Source organism: Electrona antarctica (assembly GCF_951216825.1).
Source record: "Electrona antarctica genome assembly, chromosome: 2".
In the NCBI taxonomy this organism is placed as follows: Eukaryota; Metazoa; Chordata; class Actinopteri; order Myctophiformes; family Myctophidae; genus Electrona; species Electrona antarctica.
Genome location: NC_136807.1, coordinates 53322067 through 53333607, shown reverse-complemented (window position 1 = coordinate 53333607; position 11541 = coordinate 53322067). Strand labels below are relative to the sequence as shown.

Sequence of the window (11541 nt, the reverse complement as noted above, 5' to 3'; positions counted from 1 at the left end):
TTTGGAGATCTGTTGGGAATTGATTACACGAAACAGTCACCCGTGCGCCCAGTCCCAATGTTTGTAAACAAATAATTGGTCTATAAAGAATGTCAATCGTCAATCACCATCCTTGTATTGTAAGTTACACACCTCCTCCACCAGGTGGTGACAGGCAGCAGTGCCTGCATCCTTTGCAGCTCATGTTCTAAGGCCCATGCTCGTGACACAACACGGAAGTAAATGCGTGTTTTATTTTCAGCCGTAATGGCGGAATCGGCGAGGCGGGACGTTGTGGAACCTCTTTGTTTGTGATCCTCATCGTAAGAAAAGACACATTTTACACATTATTAGTATATCACAGTAGGAACAGAGAGCTTTACACATTGTATTAGTATATTACAGTTGGTGTAAATGAGTGGGTAAAAGGAGTCAAATGGAGTCTGTACGGCTGAAGATAAATGAACACATGACGTCGGTGGGAGAGGAGATATTGTGTGTTTTGCACAAACAGCGTGGTGTTGATGTTTGTAGTGTGACGCTTAATGTCAGAGTGTTTGTGTTGGAGCGCCTCAGCATGGTGGAAGAGTTCATGTGCAACCTCTTCCAGAGAGAGATGGAGACACTAGAAACTCTGCTGGACAAGCAGAACAAACTGCTACAGCCACACATCACACTACACAGAGCAGGTTGGTAAACAAATGGTTACATTGTGTGTGTGTGTGTGTGTGTGTGTGTGTGTGTGTGTGTGTGTGTGTGTGTGTGTGTGTGTGTGTGTGTGTGTGTGTGTGTGTGTGTGTGTGTGTGTGTGTGTGTGTGTGTGTGTGTGTGTGTGTGTGTGTGTGTGTGTGTGTGTGTAATATACCAGACTACTCACCCCAATTCCAACTCGCCCCAAACCCACGAAGAACGGTCGTCCCTACTGTCCGGTACGGTCGCCCCAAAGGCCTGCGAAGTCACCCTAAAATCTCTGGCTAAGTCGCCCCAAATAAAACCGTTGTATTTCCGAGGTAACAGAGAGAGAGAGAGATTTTTTACCTGTACTTTTAAACAGAGATATTTACCTGGACTTTTGAACAGAGAGAGAGAGATTTTTACCTGTACTTTTAAACGGAGGGGGAGATATTTTTAACTGTACTTTTGAACAGGGAGAGAGAGATCTTTTTATCTGTACTTTAAGATTTTTACCTGTACTTTTGAACAGAGAGAGAGAGATTTTGTACCTTTCTCACTCCCGTGCAAGGGTTTACAATTCCCAGCAAATAAACAAAACGACGTAAATACTCACCGAAACAAAGCCTGCTAGACCTTGGTAAAAGTCTATTCTCGGAGTTGGGAAGCGTCTCAGGTCCTCAGCCTCTCTCTAAAATGCACTATTTTGTCATGAAATAAAATCCATCCAACTTCACCGGCGCAAGCACAACCAGGAAATAAAAATGCACAACACAGTGAGAACAGTGCCGCCTCTGTTGAAATAAGGATTTACACCTACTGGAGCTTGTAGGGAATCTTAGCCTTGCTAATAAGCCAGACCGAATCATCAGTTGGCAAAAAAAAAGCCTGCCCGACAGTGTGATATTAGTCTGGCTTATTAGCCACGCCAAGTGAATCTCGCTTGCAGTTATCCCTGGTCTCTTTTTGACGTATACAAAAAAATAGGCCTTCTTGAGTTAATATGGCAAATGTCATATTATGGACAAAGTAAGTACCAAAATTTTAAATATATTCCACACTAAAAACAAATACGGTATCTATGTATCTATCTGAATATAAATTTCTCTTGAATTATAGCATAACTGCCTAATCTATCTCTCTAGGCCAAACAAGTAAAGTGGACAATACAGTCCATTTGTAGCAGTCACTAGACTGCTACAAATGTCAGTAATCTAACAGATTTTTGTTAATACATATTTTCGAGAGGGACAAGTGGTCTGACAAGAAAATCTTGGCAGGAGCATAAATGTGCATTAGTGTTATTCAAGTTATCTGCTTAAAAGTTTACTAACCAGTCAGGAGCTTGTGGCAAATGGCCAAGTACTTCCAGTGTTTGTTTTGCGAGAACTGTACCAGGTCCATCCTCCAGCAGGCCCATCACCTTCTGGCATTTGCCAGAAGGGCCGCGCAAGGTGGGGCCGGCCCAAGCGCAGAAAAAAAGAAACAAACAAAATAAAACACCGGCCTGCTGCCGGCCGGCCCAATTCTGAGAATTGGGCCGGCCCAGTCCACTCTGTCCATAATCTCATAGGGGGGTTCAGAGCCTTAGAAAAGACAGAGTTCTGCAAACTCCGTTGACTTCATGGGGCCTGCGTAATGGCGGCATCTAGCGCTACTGGGGACGCCGATTAGGGACAGTTCCTGCGCCGGATGTTGACAGACTGCATGGATCCACATGGCTCCGTCTTTTTGGCAAATCTAGAACTTCCTGTTTGAGAGCTAGCAAATTTAAATACCTTTTAATTAATCATTGCTAATATAACAGTGTACACTTTCAATGGAAAGAAAAAGGCATACAGTTTACAACTTTTTTACGTTATTTAATTACTTATTTTTACACAGAAACATAATGTGTGTCTTCACCATAACTGTAATGTAATAATAATACTAATAATGTAATGTAATAATTATTTAATTTACAACGCTTTTATTCTGAAAGCAACCGGATGTCTTAAATTTGCTAGCTCTCAAACAGGAAGTTCTAGATTTGCTAAAAAGACGGAGCCCCCCAGGCTGTCCCTAATCAGGCTCTCCATGAGAGCACAGCTGTGCGCCCGAGCGCTTCCGGGATCACGTGACCGGGCTGTTCTGTGCCCCCTCAATAACGCAACTCTTCTATTATATGTCTCTGGGGGGGTTGAAGTGAATGTGACATTGGTGAAGGAGTAGTGGAGCCTCTGTTCCCCCTCGGCCGCTGAAGTGGTTTGTTCCGTTTTACTCTGACGTATGCTAATTCAAAAAAGACTGGCGCGGTGAAGGACATTAACAGGTAACACAGCGGAAGAAAAAGTGAATGGAAAGTGACATTATGGATTAAAAAAAGCCGGTAGAAAAGACGTGTTGTTGTCGGCGACGAAACTGCAGGGTGGTGGTGGTGTTTCACCAAGCGCTGCTGCTCCGGTTCCACCACCACCGCGCATTGTTGATCCCGACCATTGTTGGACCGGGGGAGGAGAGTCTGAGTCAGGACGAGAATAATAATGTTACGGATGAGGCTGAAGTGATTGAAAAAGAAGCAGGTAGGCGGCCTAATGTTAGTGAAGTTGTGACTTGTCGCTGATCATAATTATGTAGAAGCTGTTGTGTATACTGCATACGCAGTGCAATGTTGGTGTGTGCGTTACAGTGTTTGTTTTTGGCTGCTGCTGTGCCATGCTCTTGCCTCTTTGTCTGTGTGCGAAAGAGTAACTATTCCGTTTGCATTATTTATAGGCTATTTGATGATTATGTGTAAAGCCATGCTCAGTGGGAGTATGGCGCCTGGCTGACTGGATGAAGTCAGCAGGCAGTTGTTGTTGTTGACAATTGTTTTTTTTTCTCTGTGGAGTATGAAGCTGTAGTATTAATGAGTACAAGTAGATAATTTGATTATAGATAAGTGAGCGCTATGATATTATGGACTGAGCTGTGATTGTGCCGTACTGCGCAAAATGGAGCCGGCCGGCGGCCACTGGCCTATAAATTCATATCATGCTTGTTGGTGAAATAAAAAACATCTAAAATGGTTCAGTAATAATTAGCATAGGTTATTAACAAAAAACATCTAATACTATTTTAAATTGGTCTAGTAAGTTAGTAACTAATCAGAAGCAGCAACCATGCAGAGCTATACCAATCAGATTAAAGAGGCTAACTAAGCCTAAAACGTTTGACAAGCAATATTCAAAATACAACTAACTAACACAATGATATGTTTCATTTTATATACATTTAGAACACTATTTGCACTGTTATTTAAACCGTAAAACTATATGTCCAAAAGTAATGGGACTTGTGCATGGTTTTGACATACAGTAATGACGTCATAGGGCCGTTGACCATCAGAGATGCCGGGGCCGATTTTCTTAGCCAGTCCGTGCCTGCCCATCGCCCTCTCTGACAGAATCCCGGCGCGTCAGGTGGCATAGTCCCTCCCACATAAAGGACTTGGTGTAATTCTGGAGGTGGTCCTGTCCCTCAGTCCCAAGACGACACTCGTCACAACAAAACCATGTGCCATCATCGCCACAACTGTCAGAACAAGAACAGTACCAGTCCCCATCAGGTGCTGCTTCCAGGTCAGTGCAAGACGGGTGGAACCACGCTAGCCTGGCTAATAAGCCAGACTAATATCACACAACACTGTCGCGGTATATCAGTCTGGGCTGGCTCCACTTGGATTTCATTTCCCGGGGAACATTTTCTCTTTGACGCAATTGGTCAGAGCTACTGTCAGTCAAAAGTCTCAAGCATTGAACGTCACTGTACCAAAGCCCGCCTATATTGCATACCGTGTCCCGATTGGTCCGACCTGTTCTCTGCTGTAGGAAAGAGGCGTGCTACTGAGCCTCGCCAGACCGTAATCCGCTGGTAGGCAACTTTTTTTTGCCAACGGCTGATTCGGTCTGGTTTATTAACCAGGCTAGAACCACGCTGCCTTGCACTTCCAACTACAGCAACGGAACAACACCCCTTCTTTTTTTGTAGAAATGTATACAATTGTATTAGTATTGTTATTAATTTTACTTTAATCTAGGTCAATTGAAGCCTATCTTTTGACACTACGCATACCGTCATTGCCGTTGATTAATGGCAATTGCGCTTTTATAGTGCATTCGATCGATCGAGCCATCATGCTACTTACGTTAGCCGGTTAGCTAGCTATGTTAGCACAGCACTGGATCGCCCATCTTAGATCGTCGTCGCCATAATAATCTGTTACTTTAAATCGTCTGTATCTCCTATTCCTATGGCATTTTGGTCAAAACAACGTTTCTTTGATGGCACAGAGCAGACGATGTGGAGCTCTCCAGTGCTCCGGTTTGGATTCATATTGTTCACACTTTTAGACCATATCCGTGGTCATCATATGGGCATACCTAACAATGGATGCCAAAAAAACGAGAAAATTCTCATTTTTGTGTGTTTTTATATCAAACGTCCATAAAAATATATTTTTTATTACTTCCTGAAAACAAAAACGTGCTGCGTGATGACGTGTCGAGGCCAACATCGATAAAAGCCAATAAAAATGAAGCTCACCCGTTTAATTCCCCATATCTCCGCATCCGTCCAGCACAGGCTGCACAGCTGCTACTGATTACAAACATCTTCCGTTTTTATTCCCATTCAAGATAACATCCAGGGAGTGTATTACTCGGTTTCAACTTAATCATCACGCTAAAAAATGGATCTGAAAACATTATAGGGTAGAAATAAGCCACATAAGAGTAAACTGGTAAAGCTGGACGACTATCTGATTTGTAAACAAACATCCACACGCTGTCCTGCGTAGCATAGCAGCAGCATAGCTACGGCCCCTAGCTACCGTCCCATCCCCTGAAGGGATGCGACGCTCTGATTGGTTCAGAAACTTCATAGCGGTGTTTCAACTTGAAACTTCACAATAAATGTCCACCATTTCCGTTTCACTACACCTTTAATACTACTTCCGGTAGACTGGAACTGTGGCTTTTCAAAATAAGAGCTCGACTGGAAAAAAATGCTGGTGTAAATTAGATCCTAATTTTTCAATAAATGCTAGCACTGTAAGGGTTAAGAACACAAGCGCCTACCTTCCATACAGAGACAGTAAGGGTAGTCATCTGTGGCTGCTGCTACTTTTTGAATGTCCTCCACCTGTCGACCACCTGGATTGCCAGTTCCAGCAGCCACTCCAGCTTGTCCTCAGACTCTACTTGCTTCACATTGTCTATTAGTGCAGGAAAAAACCCTCTAAAAGAGGCTTAGTTTTTGAGGTACCCCTCCCCGAGGTATAACAAAACGGGACAACGTTTTTTCATATCTTTAGGATGTCCCCTTCATGAAATGGATTGTCCCGAGATTTACTTTTACTGCAAAAGTCATGAAATTAATCCATGAAGTGACTCACCACATAGGCAAAAAAACGCCTATCCTAAAAGAGGGAGTTCCAAGTAAATCCTCTGTCATTTTCTACCTGCTGATTGTTTTTACATCATACTTGCACAGATGGTCTACAGGTAGTGTGCCTACATCCCAGCAAAATCAGAATGCCAATATCTGGTTCTATTGTGAATCAGCAGCCTTTTATATAAGGTATTAAATAGGCGGAAATAGCAAAAAGTTAACTTTTCTGAGCAACATTCACTTGTCCTACTCTTTATCAGGGGTATAACTAAATGGGACATAGTTTTTTCATATCTTTAGGATGTCCCCTTCATGAAATGGATTGTCCCAAGTTTTACTTTTACTGCAAAAGTCATGAAATTAATCCATGAAGTGACTCACCACATAATGAAAAAACGCCTCAATCATGAAAGAGGGAGATCCAAGTCATTTTCTACCTGCTGCATGGTTGGTTTTATGTCATGCTTGCACAGATGGTCTAGTCAGGTACATCCTAAAGCAACCTAAATGCCAATATTTGGTTCTATAGTGAATCAGCAGGCTTTAATATAAGGCCTTATTAGAGGCAGAAATAGCCAAAAGCATAGAAACTGCAGTATCAACCATCAATCTATTTACTTTGAATGCAAAAGTCATGCAATTCTTCAATTAACTTTTTGCACCAAAACAAATGCATACAGTGACCCCAGTGTGTACAGGTGTCTGTAGACAGTAGTGTCTACCCTACATGAGCAGGGTTTTATTAGCCTGGCTAATAAGCCAGAACGAATCAGCCGTTGTCAAAAACAATTGCCTCTGGCAATTTGAGTCTGGCTTATTAGCCAGGCTAGGGTTTTATAGGCACTCTGGGTTAGAATCATAGGTGTTACACTTAAGAGTACAGGTCTCCGCCAGACCAATTACAGGTTATTGTGGGCTGGAAGTCAATCTTAGCCAGTCAGGATGGAATATGAAAAATCTGAAAGAACTGTTTCTTTATTGAACAGATGACGGACACACGCGGACGGACAGACAGGGTGAAAAACATAGAGATGCCATGCCTTTCGGCCTGGTGGAGACAATATGTTTTTACCCAGCCACTTCATATTCATATAGAATCTATTATTCTCAGATGGACCTAATATCTCTACACCTGAAAGCATCAAGAAAGACACATTATTAATGTTGTATTCTATAGGTCCATATAGCCTAAATGCAGTATGGGTTAATGCTGTAGAATTCACAGCTTTGTGTGTGCCATTCTTTTTTTTTTTTTAATAATTTTGATCCCACGATTTTGTAACCCATTTTTCACCCCTGTGTCAATTATCTAATGTGATCCTGGGCTCTACACACCCTCCGCCAACCTAGTCCCCATATATGTAGAGTTGCTGGCCAATATTGATGCATCAGGGATCTCCATATACTGTATGGGCTTAATTGCGACATCAGGTTGTATTTACTATGACATCAGGGATCTCCGATGCCACGTGATGTTATGAGACCTGGGCACCATATATTGGGGCTTTCCCATGTATGGGGATTTAGAGTGTTACACTGACTGACGGACAAAAATGTACGATTTCATAGTAAACGCGACCTGCGGTCACAATAAGGCCTTATATAAACGGTTGCTTATTCACAATAGAACCAAATATTGGCATCCTGGGGGCAGAGAGCACTGAGGGGGAAGGTGCCCAACCCCCAGAAAAGGGCACCATTTTGGGGTGGACTTTTTGTGGGGGTCCCTTGTGCCATTTCACATCAGAAATATCCAACTAGGATGTTCCACAATAACTTGGCCTGTGTCATTGGACAGTAAAATAATACATTCGAATTTCCATGTAAACATAAAAATATATTGTGTGTGTGTGTGTGTGTGTGTGTGTGTGTGTGTGTGTGTGTGTGTGTGTGTGTGTGTGTGTGTGTGTGTGTGTGTGTGTGTGTGTGTGTGTGTGTGTGTGTGTGTGTGTGTGTGTGTGTGTGTGTGTGTGTGTGTGTGTGTGTGGTAGGCGTTTCTTTCAGTGGGGATCACTTCATGGATGGATTTAATGACTTTTGCAGTAAAAGTAAAACTTTTCCATCCATTTCATGAAGAGGACATCTTAAAGATATGAAAAAACAATGTCACATTTTGTTGATAAATAGTAGGACCAAAATTACAAGTGAATGTCAGAAAAGTAAACTTTTTGCTATTTCCGCCTATTTAAGGCCTTATATAAAAGGCTGCTGATTCACATTAGAATCAAATATTGGCAAGTATGATGTAAAAACAAACAGCAGGTAAAAAATGACAGAGGATTTACTTGGAACTCTCTCTTTCAGATAGGCGTTTTTTATTGCCTATGTGGTGAGTCACTTCATGGATCAATTTTAAGACTTTTGCAGTAAAAGTAAATCTCGGGACAATCCATTTCATGAACGGGACATCCTAAAGATATGAAAAAACTATGTCCCGTTTTGTTATACCTCGGGGAGGGGTATAGTCAACTTTTGGGGCTTTTGTTCCTGCACTATATGTGACAAATCGTAGTTGCCAGAAGGGTGCAGTATGCTGCAGTAGAAAACTTAAAACAACATTTAATACAATATTATATGTTGAGATCAAACCTGACCAGTTCATTAGTGCTTAAGACTTGAATCTGAAGCACAAAATAAAGATCTAATTCAAATGTATTTTGAGTTAACAGTTATTCACATAATACTAGTTTGCGAGCATGTAAAGATTATTAAAAAACAATTGGGACATTATTTTTAGTCCTATCATGTCCCATGCACAGCATGATGGACATTGTCCTTGACTTCTTTTTTCAGACCCCTGTGGTCGAAGTAGGTCTTCAGCTGGGACAATGTCCCCCTGGCAGCTTCACTCTTAGAGGACAAGAGTGTGTTGAATGTGTCCTACATTAAAAAATAGTGAATTAATGTTACAATACAACATTATTTTTTCCGATATAGAAATAAAATAACCTTAACAATGATTATTTCAGTATTCACCTGCATCAGAATGATTTCCTTATGGAATTCCTGGGGGGCTGGCACCAATCTCTCCAGTCTCTCCCTTGGTGTCCTGCCCTGAATCCGGGACTGGTGGCATTGATCCATCCTCTCCATGCTCAGGCCGTCTCCTCCGCACAGAATGGGTTGCCCTCCAGAACTCCCAGATTGACCTACAAATAAAATGGTATTACACATTTTTGAAGACTCAAAAAAGGAAATGTCAATGATTCCATACAATAAGGTATAGATTGTATTAACATTGAGAACATTCTGCTCGACATCAACATTTACAAGGTATATGTGTAATACAAGCACTTACAATAGTGCTTTTCTCTCGCATCTCCTGTGAGTACTCGTGAGGGATGTGCCGAGTAACATCAACCTTGATGTCTCCAAGAGCCACAAGGTTGTCTACCAGAATTTGCATGACAATAACGGTCATTCTGTCCTTGAGCTCTTGGAGCACCTGAAATTGCAATTAATACAATTCTAGGATTACAGATTTGTCTAGTTTCTTCTTCTTTCTTCTAAGAGACTATAATTCTAACTTGTGTGGTATTGTTTTTGATTGTATTAAAGACTTTAATCCAATTGATTAAGTTGACTAAGTTGAGTGTAGAGAAGTATCTAAAAGCTGACAAAAGTCTGATCAGCTCTGATTAACCCAAAACAAGGAAGGTAAAACATAAGATATAATTCAAGAATCAGAATGGCTAAACGCTCAAATACATACAGTACTCACACAACCACATTTTATACAGGCCATAGGCAAACAGACGACTTGGAGGCAGACTTTAGTCGGATAACCCAGATAAATCTAGTTTAATTCACCTTAGCATCTGGGATCAATAGCAGTGGGGAGATTTCTCCTGCTGTCTTTGTAGGACCTTGCTGCAAATGCCTAAAATCCACCTTGTTCTTGTGGGCAAAATTCATTGACCACAGTAAAAAGGAATTGGCATGGTCCTTTGAGTGGTACAAGAAATGCACAGAAATCTGTAGAACACAATTACATTACTCAATACTTTATATTAATTCTATGACTCATCTAATAACTAACTATATATTATATATATTGTATCACAGTATTTCAATCAAAGGCGTAATGAATTTGATATTCAATACATTAGATTGTGGTGGACACTAGGGGAGATGTCTCACATCAGAATGGACACTGGTGGTTGGTTAGGGGTGCAGTGAGGAAGTCATATAAGGAAGTACCTGTACCTGTGTGTTCTTGATGTGGTTTGGAAGTAAAGTACTGAGACTCCCTATACTCCGTCTGCTCGTCTCTTTTATCAACTTCCACAGTGGTGACCTTGACGTTTAATTGAACTTGAACATGAACGCTGACGCGGCTGCCGTACCGGTGTATGCGGCTACAGTTAAGTTGCCAGAGTTTTGGCAACATGATCCAGCCCCGTGGTTTCAACATATTGAGGCGCAGTTTCACCTCCGCGGAATCACGGTGGATGACACCAAATACTACCATGTAGTCGCGGCGTTGGATTCCTCCACCACCCGCCGGGTGATGGGATCCCTCAGGGACCCACCAGCAGACGGTAAATACATCGCTCTCAAAGCAGAGTTGCTGCGCTTGTTCCAGCTGTCAGACGAGGAGCGGGCAGATCGCCTATTGTCCCTTAATGGATTGGGGGACATGAAACCTATGGTGCTGATGGAAAACATGTTGGCGCTACTCGGTTCAGGTGACGCAACGTTTATTTTTGTCCAACTTTTCCTGCGCCAACTCCCGACTCCGGTGCGCACAGCGCTGGCCAGCTCGCCTCTGGTGCGCACCAAGGATTACCGTGGGTTAGCCGAGGAAGCGGATAAAATACTGTTGGCTTCCCGACAGCTGTACACAGTGGCTGCGGTGTCTGATCGCCGCGATCGGGTGACCGAGCGACAGCACGATGACGGATTATGTTATTATCATCGCCGTTTTGGCACCAAGGCGAAACGTTGCACGCCACCATGCTGTTTTGGGAACCAGGGAAACGCCAGAGCCGGCGCTCGTTAGCGGCTATGAGTGCTGGCGTCACCAATGAGCTGCTGTTTATTGAGGACACGTCTTCTGGTAGGCGCCTGCTGGTGGACTCGGGCGCGCAGAGGAGCATCCTGCCTGCGTCTGCCGCGGACGCATTGGGAAGCGGACATGGACCACCGCTGTATGCGGCTAATGGTACTGCCATCCGTACGTTTTGTACCAGGTATGTCACTGTGTGTTTTAATGGACACCAGTTTGCCTGGGACTTTATTATTGCTTCTGTGTCGGTGCCTATACTGGGCGCGGATTTTTTGTGTGCTCACAGACTGTTGGTCGATGTCGCAAATCGTCGGCTGATTGACTCTGTGTCCTTTGACACATACCCGTGCACACTGGGGGGGCCAGGGCCGCCTCCCCTGGCCAATATGCTCGCCACAGGAGATGTATACCAGCGCCTCCTAGCCGATTTCCCTGCCCTGACTGTCCCTGCGTTCTCTGCCTCCGTGGCCAAG

At 43.0% G+C, this 11541-nt stretch overlaps 1 protein-coding gene across 1 annotated transcript in view; it reads left to right on the top strand.

Moving 5' to 3' along the window:
- The first annotated feature begins 241 nt into the window (after positions 1-241).
- LOC306940039 (uncharacterized protein) overlaps positions 242-11541 on the top strand; it is a 35128-nt gene continuing 23828 nt past the window's right edge. The window contains exon 1 of the mRNA XM_079524961.1: positions 242-668. Within this exon, the coding sequence (XP_079381087.1) occupies positions 416-668 (253 nt within the window). The 5' untranslated portion in view covers positions 242-415. The remainder of the gene's footprint in view (positions 669-11541) is intronic.